A 26,763-nucleotide genomic window follows, 5' to 3' on the forward strand; every position below is an offset into this window, starting at 1 on the left:
ATCAAAGTGAAAACTGATTTTTAACAGTAATGTCAATGAAATAAAAAAATATGTCATGTAAAACAGTTGACTGCATAAATATGCATCCCCTTAAAAGTGACTGAACTCACTGAACAGAGGTCCAGTCAGTTGCTGCTAGTATTTTCACAGTTAGTGAAATGGGGATCACCTGAGTGAAGGGAATGACTGCAGTCATTGGTTATTCAGTATCCTGGCTACCATTACACCATGAAGACAAAAGAACCCCCAAAGTAGCTCAGAGAAAAGTTGATTGTAAGGTATAAGTCAGGACAGATACAAAAAAATTCCAAGGCACTGAACTGGAGCTGGAGTTCAGTTAAATCCATCATCATGAAATGGAAGTAATATGGCACATGTGTAAATCTGCCTAGATCAGACTGTCCTCACAAACTTATGTGAGAGTGGCAAGGGGTTAAAGCCACTTTTGAAGAAAACTCATATTATCCCCTCAGAATTCCATGTAACATTCATCAACAAACGTCTATCCAGAAAAAAAGAAGAACAACTTAAACTGAAAGTTTTGTTTGAAAGATTTGGAGTACAAGCAAAATGTGATCTCTGAAGTTTCTTCCCAAACTGTCAGACTCACTGAAGTTGCTTCTGGTATAAAGTAATAATAATAATAAAAAGTTCATTCCTGTCTGAATTTGTGTTTGAAACAGAGGCCTGTAGATGACTGTAGCTGGGAGTTATTAGCTGAAAAACTCAACTGAACCAAAGCATGGAGCCTTAGCCAGGCCAGGTTCAAAGTTGATAACAATTCAGTCTTGTCACACATTTTACCATTTTATTACAACATGGATCAATGTTCATTTTATCGACTAAAACTTTGACTCAAATTGTTTGTTGACAGCCTATTTTCTAAGACTTGTCAAATAGATCTTTGATGACTAAAACTAAGGAAAAGTCAGTTCAGTTTTGTCAAGATGACTAAAATGAGACTAAAATGTAATTTAGTTTATGTCAGACATTCAAAATCCATGATATTTCTCCACTGTGGGTAAATCTGTGAAAATACAATACATCTTAGCTATTCTGCCTCTCAGCTGTAGAAAGCAGGAACTCAAGGTTTGGCAGGGTACAAGAATACACTAGCATGATTTGGTACCAGATTCAGGCAAGAGAATAAATGCTTGGAATAAAAGTTAAGACTAAAATGTGAGAACTTTTTATGGACTAAAACTAGACTGAAATGGTTTTGAGTTTTCGTCAACTAAAACTAGACTAAAACTAAAAAAGGGTAGAAATGACTAAAATGTGACAAATTTAAAATCATACAAACCAGGCCATTGATGTTTATGGATGTAATCATGTTTTTGGACTAAAAATGTGATTGGATTTAGAATATGGGGACTTTTTCAGATGCAGCAGGGCTGTTTTTGAGAGCTTCTAATGGTGAGCTGTGTTACTTTTATTACCTTTATTGTTTTTAGAAATGCATGAATTGCAGCTGCTGTGGTGTGTTTTTTACTGGAATGTCAGAGTCCTGAGAGTCTGCAGAGCTTTCTGATGGTGTAACACACAGTTTACTTATGAATAGTCATTTTGTAAATAGATGAACTGCTTAAACAAAATCAGCTGGTCTGCTGTTTGGACCAGATTCATAAGGGGTCAAAGGGACCTGCTCTGATGTGACTTAATAGAATCAACTCATGGATAGCAACATGATTGTTATCCTCCTTGCTAACATTCACCAAAGCCAGGCTTAGATCAGCTTTGAAGCTGAAGTCCACAATTAACTAATACTTAAGTTCTGAGGTCTGGCCAATTTTTAGGCCATTCGAAAATATTCTCTCATCGAATAACGTTACAGAAACCCTCTGACATGTTGTAGAAGGAACACCAATCACAGAGCTGGAAGTAAAGCATTATCCTGCTTAGCATTAACACGTAGAAATCTGAGGATGAATGACTATTCCACATTATTTGACCCTTTACAACTTTCGTACAATATTCCTCTTTGCCTGAATTTTCATTTTATGATGCTCCAAATCTTTTTCAATTGATGAGAGGTTTGGACTACAGGCAGCTGCCAGACTCTCCTACTGTGAAGCCAAGCTGTTGTGATGCATGTGGTATGTGGTTTAGCACTGTCTTGCTGAAATATGCAGGGCCTTCCCTGACAGAGAAGTTGCCTGGATGGAAACATCTGTTACTTTAAAACAGGGGTGTCCAAACTATGGCCCAGGGGCCAAATGCAGCCCTTGGCCCATTTTTAATTGCCCCCCAGCAAATTCGAAAACATAAAATAAAAATGGCCCACAACCGAACCTGAAGCTCATGCTTGGCTGTAGTGTATATTTTATCTGTTTTCTTATTGACAGAAGAGTATAGTTTTGTTACTTTGGGGGCTCGTCCAGGAAGGTAACGCAAAACTATGCCTGTCAATAAGAACACAGAAAAAAATTACAGCATGTGAGGATGGTATGAATTAATTTGGATTAGCGTATGTTTTAGTTTCAACACTAAGCAGTGCTACCCTGCCAATTATGTAAACAAACATTTTGACAGGACAATTCATTAACGTGCTTTTTATCGTGATATAAACTTTAAAGCATATTGAATTAATTAGTGCGTCTTAACCTAAATTGGACTGGACTGACCAACTTAGATAGCACAATGGGGAGGCATATGAAAGTTGCCCCACAATCCTTAAAATTTTCAGCATGTGGCCCTCAGTGGAACAAGTTTGGACACCCCTGCTCTAAAAACTCTATCTACTCCTCAGCATTGATAGTTCCTTTCCAGATGTGTAAGCTGCCCGCCTATAGGCACTAATGTAACACCATTACCAACAGAGATGCAGGCTTTTGAACTGTGATAACAAGCTGGATGGTCCCTCTCCTCTTATGTCTGGAGGTTTACAAAAATGAATTTCAAATTTTGATTCGTCTGACCACAGAACAGTTTTCCATTTTGCCTCAGTCTATTTAAATGAGCATTGGCCCAGAGAAGACAGCAGTCATTCTGGATTCACATATTACTTCTTCTTTGTATGATTCATTTTTAACTTGCATTTATGGGTGACATGACAGTGATTTCTGGAAGTGTTCCTGAGGCCATGCAGTGATTTCTAGTATAGAATCAGGTCTATTTTTGGTGCAATGCCACCTGAGGCTCCAAAGATCACAAGCATTCAATATGGTCCTTCAGCTTTTTGCCTGTTGAACACAAATGTTTCTATGAATCTTTTGATGATTTTATGTTCTATAGATAGTGTGTTATTCATAATTTACATGAGGGAACATTTTTTGGAGACAGTTCTGTAACCTCTTCCTAAGAAACTCTGCCATCAAATTCAAAATGAGCTAATATTTTCATAAAATTGTAAAATGTCTCAGTTTCAACATCTGACTTGAATAAAACATGGGTTTGTTAGATGTGAAAATGATTCCTTTTTGGTCTTATTTACATTTTAGTGCCACAACTTTTTTTGAATTGGGGTTGTAAGTTCATTGATCCACACTGATCAGGATAAAACTACTAGTCTTCCAGACATAGATAACATTTGATTCTATTATGGGACTTTATGACAATATTACATAAACCATTTACAATACAGAGGGCTCAAAGCTTAATGATCTTCATGGCTACTTTGCCAGTTTAAATAATACGCCAGCTTGCATTTCACTTTCTTGGGATCATCTTTGACTTCAAAAGTTTTATTTTCCTAACTTTGTGAGCTACTGAGAAACTAAAAAGATTTAAAGGCCTATTGAGAAGCCTCTGCTGCAGGGCCCTGTCACTGCACCATGGCACATTCAAAGTTACATAAATCATATTTCTTTCCCTTCTTCAAGCTCAGCTTGATTTTCAACATACACTACTAACAAAAAGTAAGGGATATTTGGCTTTCTGGTGAATTTCATGGAAAACGTAAACAGGTCACGCTACAGTGATATTGTATCATGGAAGTAAGGCATTTAAGTAGAAGCATGCTATGGTGATTTTCTCATCTTAAACAATTTATTAAAACAAAAGCCAACAACAGTGGTGAGTATACCACAACAAAAAATGTCAGTGACTCAATAACCTGTCATGTGCCCTTGAGCATCAATTACAGCTTGACAGTGACGTCTCATGCTGTTCACAAGTTGACTTATTGTCTGCTGAGGCATGGCATCCCTCTCTTCTTGAAGGGCAGCCCTCTGGTCATTGACGTTCTGGGGTACAGAGTTATGAGCCTCTACATGGTGACTCAGCTGATCCCATAGGTTTTCTATGGGGTTCAGGTCTGGAGAAAGTGCAGGCCACTCCATTTGAGATATCCCGGTCTCCAGCAGCCGTTCCCTAACGATGCGACCTTGATGAGCTGAAGCATTGTCTTCCATGAAGATGAAGTTAGGCCTGTGTTGTTCGTGCAGGGGCATAATGACTGGATTAATGATGTTATTCAGGTGGTATGGGCTTGTCACTGTACCATTCACAATGTGTAGGCAGTTCTGTATTGACTAGACACACCTGCCCACACTGTAAAACCACCACCACCACCAAAGCCTCATCTGGTGACAACAGTAGCTGATGCACAGCGCTCTCCTTGACGTCTCCAAAATCGTTGGTGGCCATCATTTCTACTCAACATGAATGGACTTTCATCAGAGAACAGCACTGAGGCCCACTGGTCCCTCGTCCAGCGTAAATGCTCCACGGCCCACGCAAGACGATGGCGCCTGTGCCTGGTGGTGTGGTCACGTACCCTTGCAGGTTGTCCAGCAAGCAGACCACGCTGATGTAAACGGTTTTGAATGGTCTGACGTGACACTTTGGTGCCTCTCGCTTCCTTTAAATGCGCCTGGAGTTGAGTGGTGTTCATCATCCACTGTTCACAATGAAGCAGTCATCAGTGTGGGATGTGGCCAAAGGACGTCCACTCTGTGACTCTTCCAGTCTCTCTCTATCTCTGCTGAAACCTGCTGATGACTCTGTGACACTCTAAGCTCAGTGGCCACTTCCGTCTGAGAACATCCTGTTTGAAGCCTCGCAATGGCGAGGTACTGTTGATCAACTGTTAGATGCCATCTTGGTCTCATGATGTCAAAATGTGAACAGCATGATGAGGAGGACTGTTAAATACTAATTCTAATTGAACCAGGACATTTCTTGGTCCATTCATGGATCAAACACCTGTTGTGAATTTTGCCATTAAGCTCCTTGCTAGAGAAAGGCAAGTTGTGCAAAAAGTACTGAAACATTGAACAGTTGGACATGTGCATTCAAAAGTTTAGAGAAGGTCACATTAAGTTCACCTGTAAAGGTTATAGTGCATTTTAGGTTCATCCTGAAATTTCACCCGAAAGCCGATTACCCCTAACTTTCTGTTAGTAGTGTATCATCTTGATCATGACAACATGCCTGAATGCACCGGCTGCTGCCATATGATTGGCTGATTAGATATTTAATGAACATGGCTAGAAGAAAAAAAATACCCAATATAAACTGAAAAATGTGTTCAACTGAAATCACTTTAATTGTCAATACAGCACATACACTTGAACCCATAGAAATACAAAAGTTTGTCTCATCCCTTCTTTACAGTGGAGTACAGTTTATGCTACATTAATACACACATACATCCCTCACATTTGAAATGATATTTACCATGTCTGAAATATTCCAATGCTAGCTAATACTTTCTTTCCATTGGGTAGCCAGTAAATGACCCAAAGTGACTTCATGCAGATCATCTGATGCAATTTTCTACACAAAACTGAGCCTGTGCCTCTTTACAGCTGCTGTGATGACTGAAAATCTAGGATTAATGTGTAGACTGGGACACTTTTCAAGTTTTATGATGTGTGCTTCCAGCTGATGTTTTTAAAATCTCAACTTTCGGGGAAAACATCTCATACATCCTAGCGACGCTGTACTCACTGAATGTGGTCCTATGTCATAATAAAATAAACACATAAACAAAACCTCACGGCAGAGGTAATAATAACATCCCAGTGTAGATCCTCGTGCATCTCTTTAAATCTCAGCGTGTAAAACCTCCTCCTGGAATGATCTGAGTAAGCTGCAGACAGAAATGACAGAGAGGCCACCGAAAACAACAAAACATGTGCAGCAAAGGTGGGAACAGGACGCTATTATAAATAAGTTTCTCTTTTTAGTCAACACTAATGAGGCGGTCATTCATGTGAAACAGAAATGCTCCAGCTATAAACAAGCAACAACAGCTCACATTCAAGATGCACTTGAAACAAAAAAATGGCAGCATTGCTCGCTTACATGTAATTGAACGACATACCACATAAACAACTGAAAGTCGAACAACAGAGAAATCTGGGTGACTTCTTTTTGTCCTTAAATTTACATTTACAAAAAGGCATCTTGAGAAATCTCCCAAATTCACTTACATATCTTTGGAAAGCGTATTCCCAAAAGAATTTTCCCTCTGTGTGATGCTAAGAAAAAGATCTTTCCCTCTGTGTGATGCTACCTACCAGCCTTTAAATGCTGAATATGTTTGTGCATGCGCTGCGACTACGACACTGAAAGCATGACACGGTGATTCACTGGCCCTGAAGTGCTCGCTTTTTTCAGTAAAAGTGATCTTAAAAGACACATTAAAATGGTGATTTAAAAAAAAAAGAGAGAGCACGCATTCAGGATGAAAGGCGTGGTCTGCCTGTGCATCTTCGGGGACATTCAGTCGACTTTCTTGCTGCGCAGTCGCAGCGTGTCCAGCACGTATCTGCAGACGGAGCCCGTGTGCTGTGAGAGGAGTGTGAGGACTTTCCCGTGGATGAGGGTCAGCAGGGTCTGGTGGCCTGTCGCCCACACACGGTACCACGGACCGTAGAAAGGATCTGACACGGCCGGGCACAGCATGTTGTTCAGGTTCACCTCAGTCAGCTGTAGGGGGACAACATAAGGGTTCAGTTAGCACAAGCCTTCACAGGATGGTAATAGCAGTCAGAATATAAGAAGCTAACGCTAAGTTAAACTAAAAAGTAACTCCCTGAACTAAACAAACGGCCCAGAAAAAAGGAAAGATACCACTACCATCTAAACATCTAACAATTGCTATTTTTTCCGCATGATAAATCCCCTTTTTGTTGAATTTTAAAATTCCCCTATTTTGTTCATTTAGGACTATTGTACTGTCTTGTACTGAGGGTAACTGATTTCCTGTTTGGATACAGACCTACCTTTATTTTGACAGAAAACTAGAAGCAATAAAAAATCGTCATACTTGCATTTTTTTATTTTTTTTTTGCAGAAAATGACAACAGAACAAGTAACAAAATGATATAGTATTTTCTGACGGGAACAAACTTCAGCAAGACATGTTTGTATCAATTTTTAAACATCAGAACACTCCAGGGAGAGTTCAGAAATCAACATTTGGTTGAATAAACCTGATGCTTCATAATAATCATAATAATATATTTTGGGTTATGTTAATGCCACTCACTGTGCAAAACTTTAAGTAACTCGATTTTGTGTGATGGCTTTTCTGGTGATAACTAAATCAATCAGACTGACACTGAAAGTGAATGGCTCTCCTGCATGTTGAGGTGCTGATTTAAGGAAAATATGTGGAGCATATAAAGTTTATTTTCAATATTCCCTCTGTTATTTGATTTACTGCCAGTGTAAATACTTATGATTATCTGCCAGTGATAACAGCTGGTATGTCTTATTAATAGTCAACATTTTTGTTATGGTAGTTTGGATTTATTACACAGATTACTTTGCAATCAGTCTGCCAAAAAGTTTTGTAATTATCAGAAACATGCTTTTAAATTTAGCCTCTTTTATAACTCTGATTGGTATTCACCTCAGTATGACTCACTCTAGCTGCTGCTTCTAAGATACACCCTGGCTCAGTGACAGGAAAAAGTAAAAGCATATGTCTCAAAAAAGTTAATTTATTTTGGCACTGCCTGCTGCAGTAATGAGACTTTTTAGTTCTTTTAAATCATGACAGTATATAAAAAAAATACTGGTGTACTGTCTTAGCAGCGACCAAGTTCACACTTTACCAAGTGTTTACAACAGTCTCACAATTTACACCTTACATTTGAATCAACACCTAAAGTGATTCATGTCAACATTACACAACATGTTTGTTGTTCATGACTGAAAATATCCGCAGGTATAAATCAAAGCCACCATAAGGGCTTCACAGTCGTATGAAATATCTTCTTGAATAATTGGAATATTGTGTATATAAAATCCTACCCCTCCTTCAACCTCTTTACTCCTTTAACACACTCCACTGAGCTTTATTAAAAGTGATCAATTCTTGTCTCACCATACTGCATCATATGTAAAACAAAAGGAGTGTCCCTCCTTAACCAATAACAGGAAGTCAAACCATATGTTCTTTATCTATAAAGACTCTACAACAAAAACCACCACATTACCTCAGTTCTGTTCTCTATAAATACAGTTACAGTGCCACAAAGCATTTTCATTTCTGCTACACCATATGTTTAAGATCAACTCACTCATTTACACCAGCAAAAGGCCTTAAAATAAAAACTAAGAACAATATTTCTCTAGACCAGTGATATTCAACCTGAGGCTCTTTTGTGATGATTTGTGGCTCTTTCATGTCTTAATTTGAAATATTATTCCCCCAGAAAACCTTAAAAAAGAGAAACTTTGACCTCAGAAATTATCAATGAAGTCACTTTAATCAGTTTGTTTCCCACACTAATACAGTTTGCTTTAATAATCAACCTTTTTTGTTTTTTTGTCTGTGTATTTTCATTGCCCTTATTTGCAATGTTTTGCCTCTTTAAATCCATTTTTACTGCTTTAAGCCCCTTTTTGTCACTTCTTTTTGCCACCATTATCCAGGTTTTGCCCCCTTTTCCCCAGTTTTTGACTCTTATTTTGTTTTTGGCTATTTTTGCCACTTTTCACCCATTTAAGCTGCCTTTTGCCACTTTTTTCCCACGTTTTGCCACTCTGATGCTTTTGTCCATTCTCCCACCTTTTGCTGCCTGTTGCCTATTTTAGTCACTTTTTATTCATTTTTGTTATGTTTTTGCCACTTGTGACCATTTTTGCCACCTGTAGCTCATTATTGTATCACTTCTCACCAAAATTTTGCCACTTTTTCTCCACATTTTTGTCACTTTTCACCCAGTTTTTGGCATTTTATGACTACTTTGCCCCTTTTAACCTCTTTTTGCCACTTTTCACCACTTAGATTGTGGCTCTTGCAAAGGTATTTTTTTTTTTTTTTAACAATTTGGCTCTTTGGTTGAGCAGGGTTTGAGTAACACTGCTCTAGACAATGTTAACAAATGTATTTGCAATAACACTTATGTCTTCTTTTGTAAATTTGAACAGCATGTTTGTATTTCCTGTGCATATCCAAACTTTATATGCTAATATACAAATTCAGTCCTTACTCTAGGATACTTGTTGCATTGTTGTTTGGGACGTTTTTGTACTGCTTCGTTGAACAAAAGACAAAAGAGTATGTTGTTGACTTATGAAGGATGACTCTTGTTCTTATTTTATCAGGTTAATCTTCCACCCGTCAACCTTTTCAGTAATCTTCAAAGCAACTGACCATCCGCTAAACCAGCTGATGTATCAAAACACAAAAAATGATTGGTATCAGTGTCTGTGATCGGTCCATGTCACTCAGAAGGGATCAGCTGCAAAAAACCTGATCAGGGCATCCCTTGTATGAATGCATGTCCTCTCAGCGCTTTGGTAGAATTATGACAAAAGGGTGTAAGAAAGAATTGGGCACGGATCTGGATTCGACAGTCTCATTTTCAATTTTTTTGAACCTTGAAAATCCAAAATAAATGAATTTCATGGCTACAAGTAAAAAACCAATAATATAATTTTGGCTTTGGAGGATTCCTCCACCGTGAAACCATTTGTTAACATTATCAGCTCTATCAGTGGTTTGGAGAAAATGATTTTTACTCTGCAGCTACAAAGGAAAAAGGGGGATGAATGCTTGGACAAATGGGACTGCTTCATTCATACTCCTAAATATGTATTTATGCTGTCTAAATTCCTATCTATCTACTTTAATTTTAAGCGTATTATACTGTCATTTATCATTCTATTTATGATGTATGTTCAGATTAAATAAAATTAAGGGTGTATAATGAAGTACAGCCTCTCAGTCATGGCTTAAGTTTCTGTCAGCCTTCTGACTGAAATCTATTATTTATTTAACTAGTTATTCTAATGTTTTTGTAATGCTCACATGTCTCTGTTTCAATCAATAATCGTCATTCTTCCTGGGAATGATCACAACATGTACAGTATGTTCATTGCACAGTGAAATATCGCATAACGCCCAGCAGGGGGCTCCGTCTCACCAGGCCGAGGAGCTGCAGGAAGACAAAGTGATAGAGGAACAGGATGCCAGTGGAGAGCAGCGCCCACCCCATGTCCCCCAGAGGCTCAGGCTTGTACACACCTGCAGAGAGAAACACTCATTAAACACCGGAGGAGGTCTGTGGGTTAAAGACAGATCAGAAACAAAGAATGAACCCTCTGAGCCAGCTCAGATATTGTTTCTGTTCTCTCTCCTGATAACGTGTTCAGTCAACAGAAGAACACCCTTTAACCCCAGGAAAGCCAGGGACAGGATGTGGTGTCGAACTGGCTTTTCCCGTTTCCACTCTGCTGGCATGTGTCAGAGTAATCATACCAGGGGAAGGCATTTAATGTGCAGCCATTATATCGACTAAACAAGAACAATGAATTTCTCCTTTTGTGTGGCTGCTGTAGAACAATGATGCAGGCTGCAGGCAGAGGTTTGATTACTGTGCTACACCCTCGATAAATCTCCCTGACATTTACTCGACTAACTATGAAATATTCTTCTTTAAAAAGCCTCAAACCAAATGTAACTGGTAAATGTTATCTCAGCAATGTTTGTAGTTTGTCTAATCCCTGTCCAAATTTAATTATCTTATTCAACCTTAATTCAGACAAGTTATTTCATTAAGACACAGGCTCAGTGGTAGGCAGCAGTAGTAAAACCAACCTCACATTTCAGACAGAAGAATGTGTCATAAAAGGAGAAGTCTAAAAGGACAACAAGGAAGTTGTTCATTTCATACAAAAGTACAGCTAGAAAGTGCCAGATACATCTGCAAACTAGCATTTTCACCCTAATGAGTCAAGAAATATCTCTGATAGGGTTGGGTACTGCAGGAGAACCTCTGATCAAATCCAATATGATCTGATCAGATGCAATCTGATTCATTACAATATGATACAATAGCAGCATGAGATGTGACAAGATGGGTACTGACAAATAAATAATATCTTTTGATATCCAATTGACCAAAGAACATGAAAACAACAGGTTGTTGTTGAGTATAAACAGATAATGAACAGCTACCTCGTACGAGCAGACAGACACAAAGGAGATACCTGCAGCTGATCAGACGTCATCAACCAAACAGGAGTCCAACCAACCATAACACAAATCTCACTATTGTAATGCTGCAGGGCTGGCTAGTGACAGGTTTCTTGCCGTGGGTGTGGATGTGAATAAAGAGAAGTGTGCAATGACTCAAGATCAACACCCACCTCCTTTCCTGAAAAGGTAAAGAGGCACCAGGTAGAGCATGGAGTGTTGGATGTAGTAGATCTCCTTCTCAAAGGGGAGCTGTGGAGAGAAATAACTGAGTCAACTCTTTATGACAAACATCAATAATAGCAGATGGACAGATCTATGTAAGACGCAAGCACAGATTTGATTTCATTAGAGTCCTGTGGGATTATTTGGATGTTTTATTGTTTTATGATGAGATAAAGAGGAAGCAGCTCCCCATTATTGGTAATGATAGTTACATTTGGTCTTTAACAGTCCTAACAGGAAGACTTCCTGCTTTCTGTCTGGACGTTGTTTTGATGCACCGACTTCAGACCAGCATGCACAAGCAGTGCTGACTGTACTCTGAACTCGTCTGAAACCACTGCATGCCTGGGTTCAGTCACTACATTATGGGCTTGTTATCATGGAAATGCCCATAATCTTTTTACTCAGTTAGCAAGAAGTCTGTATGAGCTCTGATGTCAATCAGCTGTCAAGAAGGAAATGTAAAACTTCCTTGCTACGAACAACCCAACATTAGCCTCTCACAGCAGGTTTTAAGCTGAAGGAAGGAATATACAAAGATGTTGATGTACTGGTTATTACTCTTCCCCTGGGTATTTTCTGTTGATTTCAGGTAATGTAAAGGCTTTAAACTTCAAAAACTTAATAACTTGTATACCTTGATAGCGATTAACAAACTACAGCACATAGCCAATAAACATTTACAGTAGTTAGAAGTATGGATGCACAATAATGGACTTTTTTTTAAAGATCATTTTGGGCCTTTTTGTCTTTATTGTGATAGAACAGCTGAAGAGAGGAAACATGGGAAGAGAGAGTAGAGGAAGACACACCAAACATTGATCAATCCTGCAGCCAGTGTGTTGAGGACTCCAGCTTCTGTATATGGACGACTTGTAGCACCCTATAATGTAATCATTTCCTGAAAATGTGTTAATGTCTGAAAATGTAATATATTTGCACTTAACTCGATGGAAAATGTAATAAAACCCAATAATTTAACAACATCACCAATAATGTAATAAAATATCCTGACTGATATTGTAATAACATTTTTACTGATAATATACCTTATTTTTTTTCCAAAACTGATAATGTAATACTTGACAGATAATGTAATATGTATGTTCATTTTCAGTCCAGAGTTCTGCATTTTGTGTTTTAAGAATCTAAGAATGTTACATTGGATTTGAAACAACAGAATGACTATTTGGTTAAACTGCAGACCTTGAGTACCACGCAGCCATATACACAAGTGCAAATACTCAGGGACATAGAACTACATCTTGGTCTTACTGAGTGGTTGATGGACTTACCTCCTTGGGAGACCAGAATTCAAGCTCAGATAAGCTTCTGAGCAGCACTGGAGACCCCAGGTAATTCTTCCCTAAGCGTACCTCTTCACTTCACAGATTTTGAACAAACCACTACCTCATGAAAACAACCACAAACCAACAAAACAACTGTCAGTAACACTTCATTTGAAGAGGGTATACATAAGCATTCATAACACCTACGTACATACACATTACATGACACCTGACATAAACATAGGCCTACATGTCCACTTATAAATGGTTATTATATCACTTTCAATGTCACATTGACATCATACTCTATGTCAAGGGACATAGTGGTCAGCTGACATATTGTCATACAGGTGTCATGTAATGTGTAGGGAGAGTGGGGTGATTTGTGCCAATGGGGAAGTAGTGCCACCCCTTGTTTATAGAAAACCATATTAGAAACTGGTCATGTGAGCACATATTTTTGAAGAGCCATACATTTTACTCATCCTGCATAAAAGAGAGACACATGGCATGAGAGGTAAGCATATTTTCGGTCAAAAAACAGTTTTTTTGTCTTTCAAAGTAAAATTTCTATGATCAAGGTTTTTTAATTGTTGTGTCTGAACAATTATAGATAAGTCTGAAAACATTTCACACATGTTTGAGTGCTTTAGTAGGCTACACAATGAGTCTATACAGTTAGCATGATGTTAGCTCTAAACTGCTGGATCATGCTAGTTTTTAAAAATGGTGGGCCTGTGGTGATTTGTGCCAAAGGGCCTGGATTAAGTTGTGCCAGTGGCACACCCACAAACCCTGACAACCAAACCCAACTACCCACACACCCAGAGACACAAATCCCAGACCAACAGACCTAAACCCTAACCAACACACCCTCTCACCCAGACCCACACACCCAGTCCCACACACCCAGTCCTACACACCCAGACACACACCGACACACCCTCCCTAACAAATCCACACAACCACACATCAAGACCTACACACCTAGAACCCAGCAAAGAAGGGCCAAGAACAGCTGGAGAAGTGAGGAGATGGGCATGTCTCATCAGTTTTTGATTTACCTGCCATTTGTTTAATTTAGCTAACTCCGATTTTAGTTTTGAGTTTGCACCGTTATTAAAGAGCAGTTTTATTCAGTTTTTAAGTGGCCTAAGCCACAATGAGATGTTAATAAACTGGCCTAACTCACTTTATTCGTATATATATTACATAACTGACAGACAGCATTCTATGTATGTCAACAGGCATTACTGCCAAAGCCTTGTTGCCTGAAATGATTCATGAAAATATAATGTGTATTTAGCTTTTTTTGTGTTTTCCCAAAAACTAGAAAATATGACTTATGCCATTAGTTTAATAGTGTGACAATATCTAAAAAAAACTTAAATGAGTAATTTTGTATTGAATTTGTCTTTCTTCTATATAGCATTACAGTTTCTGAGATTAAAATATTCTGTTTTACTTCAATAATCTTCAATAATCACTGGCACAATTTACCCCAATGTATTCTCCCAAAGGCATAACTTACCCCGCACCAGGGGCAAGCTGTACCACAAGACCACTTTTTTTTCTGAAAGCTATATTTCTTAAACAGTTTATATCAGATCCAAAGTTATTATAGGATGCACCACATCCTGAAATATATGTACATACTTAAGTTGGAGGCATTACTGTCATGGCCTCACTTTAAAGTCACTCTGAGTAAAAATTGGCACAACTCACCCCACTCTCCCCTATGTACGTAGGTGTTATGAATGCTTATGTATACCCTCTTCAAATGAAATGTTACTGAAAGTTGTTTTGTGGGTTTGAGGTTGTTTTCATGAGGTAGTGGTTTGTTCAAAATCTGTGAAGTGAAGAGGTACGTTTAGAGAAGATTTACCTGGGGTCTCCAGTGCTGCTCAGAAGCTTATCTGAGCTTGAATTCTGGTCTCCCAAGGAGGTAAGTCCATCAACCACTCAGTAAGACAAAGATGTAGTTGCATGTCCCTGAGTATTTACGCATGTGCATATGGCTGGATGGTACTCAAGGTCTGCAATTTAACCCAATAGTCATTCTGTTGTTTCAAATCCAGTGTATATAACATTCTTAGATTCTTAAAACGCAAAATGTAGAACTCTGGACTGAAAATGAACATACATATTACATTATCTGTCAAGTATTACATTATCAGTTTTGAAACAAAAAAAAAGGTATTATATTATCAGAAAAAATGTTACTACAATATCAGTCAGGATATTTATTACATTATTGGTGAAGTTATTACATTATTGTTTTTTTTTTTTACATTTTCCATCGAGTTAAGTGCAAATTTTATTACATTTTCAGGCGTTAACACATTTTCAGGAAATGATCACATTATAAGGTGCTACACGCCTGCTCTACCAGCTGATCTAATCTGGTGCCAGCTATATTGCATTTTGTGCCCACATTCAATTTCCTGGTATTTACAAATTCCTTGAAGCTATTACTGAGATCAGTACCAATATAAAAATGTAGTTCAGACCTTAAACTTTAACCCTTAAAACACACTTGAAAGTGTAAGGAATGAGGATGAACACTGACAAAGACTTCAGCTGATGGAGGCCCACATTTAGAGCCGATACATCGACTGTAAATACTGACGGAAATGTTTTACCTCTGCTGATACTGATTAACTTTTTAAGCCCATACCAGATATGAGGACGGTACTGTGAACCCCAATGCAGAAGATTTTTTCTGTTGCTTCAAAAACTGAAATCTTATTTCTCACTTTTCTTATCAAATAATTTTCATTTATATGCAACTTTGTTTTTGCTAAAAACTTAAGTGGAAAAAATGTTCTCCCTGCTGGGACAAATGAAGTTAATAATGATGTTCAAGCAGGTTTGGTAAACCTGGTTCAAAGAAAATATGGTACACAGTCCTGCTGGGTTTAACTCCAGTGCTGTCTGTGCTACCTTTACACAAACAATTAGCTTTTATGCACTGCTGCCTGTATGGCTGTAAAGTGGGCATAAGTTTCTGCTGTATATAGACATTTAAAAAAGGTCTAAACAATTTTATATCCACTTTAAGAGTCCAAGAGGGATGACAGTTTGATATAACCTTCACTTACTTTTTACATTTTTGTTGTATTTCCATTGTGCAACTATTACATCAGAAACCCAACGCCATAACAGAGCTGTGAAGACATACAATACACTTCTTGTTGGAGAAAACCTGTTCTTTATCTAACAGGGAAGTAGAGCTGTGTCAGAAAAACTTTCTTTCCACTGGTGAGACTTTTCCTGATAGAGTTGGACAGCGACCTGACTGTCAGAACTTTATGCCATTTACGCAAATTGAATTTAAAGTAAAGTGCATTATCTCTTGAATCTGCTCTCTGTCTGCAGCTGTCTGTGGAAGTCTTTCAAGAAGGATGAACCGATTTCCTTCACTAAAACAGCAGATTTCCATCATCCATCAAGCTCAAACTTTGTTTCTACTTGGTTCAATATTTTGTCTTTAGCATGTTCAGATTTATCATTTAGATTCAGGCTCCAGTAGAGGAGCTATTCAAAACAATATTCAAATAAATTCCTAAATATTGACAAGGGGGAGACAAATTGAAAATAAGCAGCAATCCTATTGATGCCACTGAAGGGTAAAACCCTTCCTTTCCACTTCAGGATTTGTAAAAATTAATCATATGGACAGGGAGCAACATCTCTCCATGCGTGTATCTATCACAGAGACAGAACAAGAAAGCTCTCCTGAAGACTCCACTCGTTACTTACCAGTCTGGTGTTGACTACAGGGAACATTAAAGCCAGCAACGCTCCGTTCAGCATGTGGACCTGCAGCCTGCAAACACACAGGGAAACAATAATATCAGCTGTATGGAAATTACAAAAACATCAGATAAAACTCACTTCTGCTTGAGCCTCACAGGAAAATGTAAACTGTAATACACACTTTTACACATCGCTGCCTTACTGACACATTTGTTTGTGTATTTCAGTGCTGACAGAAGCCCAGAGGAGCAGGTGGAGGAAAGAGATGATCATTTATGTAGCTGAAAATCAGTCAGAGTCTCTGATGCTGTTAGCAGCACCTGTTTCACAATAATCAGCAGAGTCAGAAACTAGAGGGAGCTTTGATTGTTACAAGTCAGATTCCTGATGGTTCAGCCACACACGAAGTATAATTTGGGGACACCAGACAGACACTATGATAATTCAACACAAAACCACATAAAGCTACCGCCATGATTATGATCACTGAAACTACTCAGACTACAAGTTTATTGTTTGTAGAGCAATGCCTGATACTCCTCTTTAAAGAATTACATTGATACTAAAGAGGATGAAGGTTATATTCAACTGATGCAGTGCCAATAGAAAGTAATCACCCTGTCGGATGTTTTACCGTTTTATTAATTTTATAAATCAATCATGGTCACTATTTTTACAACAACAGCAACAAAATCTACCAAAACATCATTTATGTCAAAGTGAAAACAGACTTCTACAAAAGAAATTTAATTTAAAAAATATATAATGTAAAATAAGTGACTGCATAAATATTCGCCCCCTTCAGGTCAGTATTTAGTAGATGCATCTTTAGCTGCACACAGCACTGAGTCTGTGTGGATAGGTCTCAATCAGGCTTGCACATCTGGTTAGTGCAATTTTACTTTGTGCAAAACTGCTCAAGCTCTGTCAGGTTGCATGCTGGTCGGGCATGAACAGCCCTTTTCAAGTCCAGCCACAAATTCTCAATTGGATTGAGGTCTGGGCTTTGACCCAGCCACTCTAGAACAGTCACCTTGTTGTCTTTAAACCATTTCCATGTAGCTTTCGCTGTATGCTTTGAGTCACTGTCTTACTGGAAAATACATGCTCTTTCAAGCCGTAGTTCTGTTGCAGATTGAAAAAGAGTATCCCCCTGGATTTCCTTACATTTTGCTGCATTCATTACCCTCTACCATCAGCTGCTGTGAAGCAACCCCACAGCATGATGCTGGCACAATTGTGCTTCACAGTGGGGATGGTGTGTTTGTAGTGATGTGCAGTGTTTGGTGTCTGCCAAACATAGTATTTTATCCGGCAGCCAAAAAGCCCCATTTTGGTCTCATCAGACCGAAGATCTTTCTTCCACTTGACCATGGAGTCTCCCACATGCCTTTTGGTGAACTCTGTGGCTTTCTTTTTAATACTCTCTCATAAAACTTTGACTGGTGAAGAACCCCGCCCACAGTTGTTGTTGTATGCAGAGTCTCTTCCATCTCAGCTGCTGAAGCTTTTAACTCCTTCATAGTAGTCATAGGTGTCTTGGTGGCTTCTCTCACCAGTCTCCTTCTTGCACTGTCACTCAGTTTGTGAGGCAGCCTAATGAAGGCAGATTTACATGTGTGCTGTATTCCTTCCATTTCCATTTGTGATGAATTTAACTTAACTCTGGAGTAGTGCTTTGAGTGTTCTTTTGTCTTCATGGTGTAATGGTAGTCAGGCTTCCAGACACAGGTATCTTCATACTACAATCACTTCAGCATCATTCACTGTACTCTGATGATCCCCATTTCACCAGTTGTGAGACTACTAGCACCAATGGGCTGGACCTCTGTTGAATTAGGTCAGTCACTGTAAAGCGGGCAAATATTTATGCAGCTGCTTATTTACCTTGCACATTTTTGTTTCATTGACATAACTTTGGAGAAATCTGTTTTGAAGATGACAGAGTTCTTTTGGTAATTTTTTTGTCAAAAAAGGAAATTATATTGACCATTGTTGATTTTTAAATCAAAAAGAGGGTTAAACTTCCAAGGGGGTGCATACTTTTTAAGGCACTGTATAGGGAACGTATGCTAGAATTAAAATATATCTTTTCCTTGTAACATTCAAAGGTACCTAGAAGACTTCACTCATAGTAAGCTTATATCTACCTTTAAGGTTGGGAGAAATTTTATGCATACAGAAGAGGCAGAGTGATGCAGTCTGTGTGGGGCTCTGCGCACTAGACAGGGGCAATACAGATAGCCAAGTTTCAGGCAAAACCAGGGACAACTGCATGGAATAGGTTAGGTACATTTTATTGGTGCACTGGCTCCAATATCATTCGCACTATATACTTTGTCAAAAGGATCTTAATAGGGAGTACTAACCAGGGTTGATTTATGCATAATCCATTGTGTAATAAGTGACAAAACATCTTTAGGAAAGTAATCACAGTCTAACAATTCATTTATTCTTTGTATCTACTACTGTAAAGAAAGGCATCACGAAAAATATTGTTTCTGTGTTGAAAAGAAACAGATATTCAAAGTATAAGCTGTTTTCTTCGACAGACATTTTTGGGTTCATTCAGTCTCCCCCCAACTCCACTTATGATTGTCCACCAATTATTGTGCACCAGTTGGTTGCAAGCAGAGTTGCCACTGTTTTGATCCATTGAATCAGTGTGTCCTACGCTGGAACAACTGCATGATAACACCTCTTCTTAATCTAACAGAGCATTTTTTCCATATTGTATGTTTTGTAAAATAAGTTTTCATATCAACATATATCTGCAGGCATTTTCAGAAGAGTTCAGTTGACCTCCAGACTGGACTTGCTCCAATAACTTGCCAAATTAATTTTTCAAACATCACCCAGTCTTATGCAAGCCTTAGCTCTTCAGGCTTTCCCCACCTTGCTCAACATTCAGCACACACACATCCTGTCTGATCCTGCAGACAGAGGGAGTTTCACATTTGTTCAGTCAACATGAGGAGGACCGTTTCTTTTTAAACAACAATTATTTTCAGAGCCACTGTAAAGGAAAGCCCAGGAGCTCATGTGTCAGAGTGAAGATCTATATCTATCTCTGATTGTTTTGTCAAATGAGCCAAAATAACTGTTGTGACAGCAGAGGTCACCAGGAAAACAGCTGAGCTGCAGGAGTGTCACTTCAACTGAGCTGGGCTGTCAGTCTGCGGGTCTCTGATCCTTTTAGGAACAACCCTGCAACAAGCAAGTTTAAATTCAACAGAGTTTTTAATTAATAGCAACCACAAATAAACCTTAACAGCATTCACCACTTAATCAGAACCTAGTCATCTGAGCAGATCCAACAGCTAGCATCACTACCAAGATATGCAGGCCTCTATCTTATTCTTAACATGCTGATAAGAGAGTTGTGACTGTCTACATAAGCACAATAAATAAAGACTTTCGTGATGTGTTAATGAAGATGATGATATTGCAGGTAGTGGTGGATGGTACCAGGATTAATACTGTCACCGGTAAAATTTCTGCCACAGAATGGATTTTTACAACACGTCATCACTGGTTTATAACACTTGAATTTGGATTTAAAAGCATTATCTCTTTTAAATTTTCAAATACCACAATATAACACCATTACCACCAAAGGCAAGAAAAATACCGTGATATGACATTTAGGCCATATCGCCCAGGCCTTATAGCAAAACTAGACGTTTTTCACATCTTCCATAAAATCTTTACAGAATATTTTCAGTAACTGTCAATGTACTCTCATTATGATTTGACTTTTGACTGTTTGTCCTTTAAAATTTAAAATCTGGATGCAACCAAACCAAAATAATTGATGGTCCATTTTAGTTACACATTGTTCCCCAATCTACTGCACGGGTCAAACTGCCCCCAGATGAACAATGGATTCATTAGCCTTGGTTTCTGCTCACTAATGCTGTCTAAGTGCTGTGCTGAGTTCCTGCTTCTTCAAACCAAACATTTTTACTACTGCTGCTTCTCATTAAAACTGTTAACGTGGCTGAAACACATGGAGGCTTTTACTGTGAAGCAGTCACAGTTGAAACATTTCCCTGAGAAAGTGAACAAGGAGGAACAGCCATTAGATGGAGGACTGTGGGAGACCAGCTGCAAACTTTCACTTCTCAGCAAAGTAGCAGATTCATTTACTGCATCCTGCAGTTGTGTGGAAAACACGGTTATTCATGGTGTGATAGAAAAAGGCAAATTATTGGCCGACTTCCTTGTTAAAACAATGTTAGTACTGTTAACAGGCACAGCAGTCGCTCTTCTGCTGTGGTTTTGTTAAAGCAGCTGCTCAAGGAGGGACTGTCGCAGTACCAAACAACACTTTTGGTCACCATGGTAACCCTACTATGCTGCCAGTAAACAACTGGTAAAAACTGGAGGAATTTAAGTATCTTTGGAATCAATCTGTTGACTTTTTTCATGCATTTTTCCTGAGGCATTGCTGGCCTTTATGGTGTGATTTCATACACTTCAGCTCCCCTTGATCAATTTTTGTACATGCATCAAATATATATATATATTTTTACTATCCTTCCAACTACCCTAAGAATGGCCAGTAGGTGCCCCCTTAGGAGGTGAAGATATAATATCTTAACAAGTGACTCAAATATCTGCCTCCAAAATTTTTCAAGAGGGGACAGTTCAGAAATATGCGTTGTTTGCAGATTCTTCTCCACAATTCCTCGAACATATACTTGGTTGACTGGGATCTATATCTGAGAGGATATGAGGCGTTCTAAAAATCACTACTTTTCACTGATATTCTCTCCACACATTTGTATTTGTAACTTTATGGATTTTAACCCAGACATCTTCTCGGCATATCCTTATTTTGAAGGCTACTGTTTATCTGCTTCCATTGTACTTGTATGATTTTATTCATGTGAAAAGAGCTTGAAGTTACAGTCTTTGCTCTGTGACCTTACAGGTAAGTTACATTTTTCTGAACAAGCTTTAGTATTTTGTTTCCCAAAGATGAGAAAGTCATTTAAGAACCTGTCACAAAGCTTCATAAATCACCACTTTATGGTCATTTCAGGTGAAACACAGCTACAGTACCCTGATAAATCTGTCACCGCTCACTGCAGCTGTTCATTGTGACTCCCATGGGCACCAGAAAGTGACCCTGCCTGTATTTATTTCTGAGTCAATCTAACTTTGTGTTCCCTGTGGTAACAACAAGGACATTCTCCTAAATAATTAGCTGTCCAGACCAGAGCTGTTTGAGAGGACAGAGGTCCATAAACCCGACAAATTCAATACAATAAAACCAGTGTGGAAACCCAATTTACACTCCAAAAGCCAGCAGGTAATAACAATTAAAGTGGTGATTGCTTTTATATGACCATAAAATCTGTGGCTACATTAGGATGTGTCTGCCTAATCATTTTGTGTTCTGTTAAAGATTCACATTAATAACCAGTGAAAGGTTTACATGGAGTGAGACCTGCTGAATCATGCGAAAAACCTGAAAGCCCCTGAGATCTCTAAAGACTAAATAAATTATTCAGATTTAATGAACACAGCCAGTACATAAAAAGCAGGCATTGCTCTACTCACCTGAATACAACCATTGCTGTTTTACAAGGCGGACAGGCCAGCAAGAAGATCTGTGGAAGAACACAGACACGAGAAATCACATTATGCCTACAGTCTTCGTTCTTAAACAGCTTAAATGCTTTGAGTTCTGTTAGTAAAGAAAATTAATAAATTGCTGTAACAAGTTTTTATTAAACAATAAGAGCAAGAGGCTGGAACAGAGGGTCCTGCAGGCAACTTTGAAGTGCTTCAAATAAGAAAACAAAATGCAGTGTTATGATGGGACCCAAGAGGAAGGTTTAACAACCAGAGGGAGAGATATGAAAGAACATACTGGCATTTAAATTTTTATTGTCTGGTTGATTTTTATTCAAACAATCTAAACAGGATTGGTTATAAATACGGGAGATAAAAATCATCATATTCTGTTAAAAAGCAGCAGGGACATGGGATGGGTATAAATCCTGGATTGGAGCACATTAACTAAACATTAACAGGTTCCTTTTAGTATTTTTAAACTCTATATTAAGTCCAATGCACACTAGGCATGTGCATTTCATGTGAAGAGACTCTTTGGAAGTTGCTAGTAATTATATGAAGAAAATTTGAAGACAGTAATCATCAAGTGGCGGCCAAATCAGGCCCCCAGTAGCGTCCCATCCGGACTCCAAAAATGACTAAATTCAGAAAATGTGCACAACAGATTTTGTGGTTTTGAGGGTATCTTTTGAATTTAAATGTCCACAGCTATTAAATCAACCCCAAAAATATCAATATTCCTGATAGTCTGAGCAAGAATGACTTAACACGTTTCACAGAAATTCACCTGTCAGCCACTATAAGAAATATAATGCATGATTAACATCTACTCAGCAATCCAGATCTGATTAACTTTGCAGTTTTCTATGCCAGCCTTCCACTTAAAGTCAATTTTTTCCTGCATGAGAATCAATACAAAAGACCTGTTTCCTGCAGTTAGTCCAAGATATGTAGCCTATATGTGTGACTGCAGTATAGGCAACTCATTTCACTGTTATTGTCTAAAATTACAAACACTTTGAGAAAAATATGAATACTTATACCATGGTCTTGGTGAATACTCGATTCTGATTGGCTCTGGAAATTCCATTGGTGTCACTTAACTTCTGATATACGGAAACCTTTCGAACTTCTCAAGCAGTCCCGGTCAAAAAAATCTTTTCACTGTTCCAAATTAATGCGCAGCAGACTCTAGGTTTAAGACCTGTCACAGTCTTATCTTTTATACCCAACGTTGTTGACATAAACACAAATATGTATATATGCTCTCAATTGTAACGAGAGGTTCTGTTCTGTGTTTACTTATGTAAATGAGCAGCAACAGTAGCCAGTGATGTGCGCTGGATATATGTGACAAAATGCGCATGTGCTGTGTGTCCGACGTGTCAATAAAGTTTTCTCCCTCTCGGAGAGAGGGCGCGATATCCAGTTCGAGGAGAGCGGATGCCCCACTGTGTGATTATTCCTCCGTTAATAATTCGGTCTAGTACTGGATATGCACGTTAGAAACGCTGAGCAAACCGACTCTGCTAACAGACATACGTTTTGTTTCCAGGCTTCACATTGAGAGGTGAGTATCACAAAAAACTCACTTACCTCCTGTTCTGCTATAAGCTATTGTCAGAAGATTCAAACAACATAAACAAAAGAAAAGAAGCCATTATTTCTTTGTAGAGCCGTAGGAAATGCTTCTGATAAACCGGCATGATAATATCTAATCAATATTGGCGTGTCTGACGGAGAATCAGCACCTGCGGGCGTGGACAGCTCTGTTTCACATCTGTGACCTCAAAGTGCTGAAGGAGGTATTATTCTGTGTATTCAAACAGCTGGTCTGCAAAAACAAAGATTTTTATCAGATGACTGTTCATGTTAACTTGCAGGTGTATAGTCTGATCACATGACTCTCCGTCTCACTTGTCTCCATGCCATTTCATTGATAAACCCGTTCAGAAAGTGCGCTGCGCGGACTAGTTTTTTTGTTCCATTGTGATTTGGTATCTATGGCCCGCCTATTTACTGGAGTAGTGAATAACGTTTACATTCCCTAATAACGTTATGGGATTGGAATGGCTATTCCAGTTATTAGTCAAGCCCTAAGGCGTTGCCAGGGAAAAGAAATTGTTGTTTTTGTAAAACTTTCTATTTTGATCACAAAACGTACGGAATTATAAATTAGTAGTTTTATTAATTATTTTCGTTGGCAAGTGTTCATGGTATAAGCGGGTTAATGCCCTTTGAGGTGTCCAATTATCAGGGATTAATGGACTCCGCGGAGGCTTCGCGTCAGATGGTTCATGCCCAAAACCCCCTTAAAACTCCCTAAAAGGAAACAAATTCAAAGCGCAATTGTACTCAGTCAAAATTTAAGAAATATCGCTTTTACTTTGTGAAATACTGTAATGGAAACCCAGCTAGTATAATGCTAACCAGAGCAAGATGTTTATATATATATATATATATATATATATATATATATATATATATATATATAAAGCCGTTTTTTACACAGAGATTCCTCAATAAAGGTGAAAAGGAATGCCCGTCTTTGTTCCACAACAAGCAATTCACACAAAGGTGTAACAGAGCCGTGCACACCCGAGCCTTCACACACACCCTGGCGTCCCATAATCAGAAGGCAGCTGCTGCCTGAGCTGCTGCTTTCAATCAAACTTGAAACTCTGGATTTCTCGGTTCAAAACTTTGTATTTTCTAAATGAAATACGGGGAAAATAACATGAACATTCATTTTGATCGATTAGATCCAATAGACTTTTTTTCCCTCCATGTTTCTGAGTTGGAGGTCCGACTTTAAGCAGTGTCACAGCGCACATATTTACGTCGGAGTTCAGAAACTTCAGAGTACTGTACAGAGTGTGATCAGCTCTCTAACCTCGCAGTCTCTCCAGTTAATCCACATTATTCTTTGTTTTATCCAGCTGTTGTTTTCTCTGATGAAATGCCACTCGATTAAACCTTGCCGGTTTTATAATCTCCCGTTTATGGAGACAGCAACGCACACTCGCCGTTGTGGAATGCCATGACGTCCTTTCACACACGTTGTGGAGAAGTCTGTTACGGCTCTGATACCACCTCTTGATCCGGATCAGAGGTGGGGCGTGACTGACCCCCCCCATTGCGGAACGGTTGCTTTCATACAGAACGGGGTTGCAGAACGTAGGCGTAACAGACACGGAAAAGAGAGGCAGTGTGAAAGTAGCTTTTACAAGAATTGCGAGGCTCATGCCCAAAAGTCCCTCAAAACTCCCTCAAAGGAAAAACATTCAAAGCGCAATTGTACTCAGTCAAAATTTAAGAAATATCGCTTTTATTTTGGGAAAAACTGTAATGGAGACCTAGTATTATGCTAACCAGAGAAAGATGTTTATATTAGTTTGGTTTATTTAAAAGTCCAGTCACCACATCGTCTATCAAGGAAAAAACATGGCCCTTGCACAAATGTTTTTGGTGACCCCTCTTTTAAGAGATGGTCTGGGATTGACATCTTAGTTTGTTAGCTTGATGCTAACAAATAATGAAAATTGCAGTTAGCAGGCTAACAGAACTACCATTGCGTCTTGCTAATTTTAACTTAAGAAACAATCTTTTACCCTCAACTACACAAGGTGAAAGATATAGTTCAATTGACCATTTCCATAAAAATAGTCAGTAAAATTGACTGTTTCTAAATTTAAGGGATGTTAAGCTTCTGAGCACCTCAGATGTTTCACCAGCTATTACTGTGTGGTAAATGTAGCGCAAACTCACAACAGCAGTGTGTTTGATTGTTTTCAACGCAATATAACTTGTATTTTTTCTTGCCAGCCCCCAGGTAAAATTTCTGTGTGATGTCGGTGTGAGCTGATACAGCAGTAAATATTCATGAAAATTCCCTAAGAGCGAGTAGGAGTAGGAGATTATGTCTATATTGTACGAGTGGCAGACGACCAGTGTGGTCACATTCACATTATGAAACGACTTGATGCTCTTTTCTTCTCAGCATGTACAGGTCCATCGAAAAAAATTTTAGATAACATGTAAAAATTCATTTTTCCCGTGATTTACTTTACAAAGTCAAATTTCCATACATTCTCAACTCATCTCATACAAAGTGAAATATTTCCAGACATTCTATTTTAATCTTGATAACAGCTTACAGCTAGTGAAAATCAAAAACCCAATGTCAGCGTCTACTAGGAGATTTTAGAGCACTTGATGCTTCTGTGTATTTCAAGAGGAAGATGAGACACCAGACTCAACAATACTGACAGGCTGAAGCTGCAATCAGAGCAACCTGGGCTTCACAACACCCCAACAGTGCCACAGACTGATTGGCCCCATACTATGTTGCATAGACGAAGTAATTTCTGCAGAAAGAGTTCCAACCAAGTACTAAGTACATAAATGAACATAATTTCCCATAAGGTTGACATTTCTGAATAATAAATCATTTTTAGACAGGTGTTTTGTGATATTCTACTACTTTGAGATAACTGATTTTTTTTATTTTCATGATCTATAAGC

At 38.5% G+C, this 26,763-nt stretch overlaps 1 protein-coding gene across 1 annotated transcript in view; it reads right to left on the minus strand.

Annotated features, from left to right (window-relative positions):
- Positions 1-5,465: 5,465 nt before the first annotated feature.
- LOC121519291 (transmembrane protein 164) overlaps positions 5,466-26,763 on the minus strand; it is a 46,813-nt gene continuing 25,515 nt past the window's right edge. Inside the window, exons 2-6 of the mRNA XM_041802168.1 lie at positions 22,222-22,271; positions 16,657-16,723; positions 11,554-11,632; positions 10,329-10,429; positions 5,466-6,876 (exon numbers count right to left, since the gene is read on the minus strand). Of these exons, the coding sequence (XP_041658102.1) occupies positions 6,670-6,876; positions 10,329-10,429; positions 11,554-11,632; positions 16,657-16,723; positions 22,222-22,271 (504 nt within the window). The 3' untranslated portion in view covers positions 5,466-6,669. The remainder of the gene's footprint in view (positions 6,877-10,328; positions 10,430-11,553; positions 11,633-16,656; positions 16,724-22,221; positions 22,272-26,763) is intronic.

Source organism: Cheilinus undulatus, linkage group 12 (genome assembly GCF_018320785.1).
Source record: "Cheilinus undulatus linkage group 12, ASM1832078v1, whole genome shotgun sequence".
NCBI lineage: Eukaryota > Metazoa > Chordata > Actinopteri > Labriformes > Labridae > Cheilinus > Cheilinus undulatus.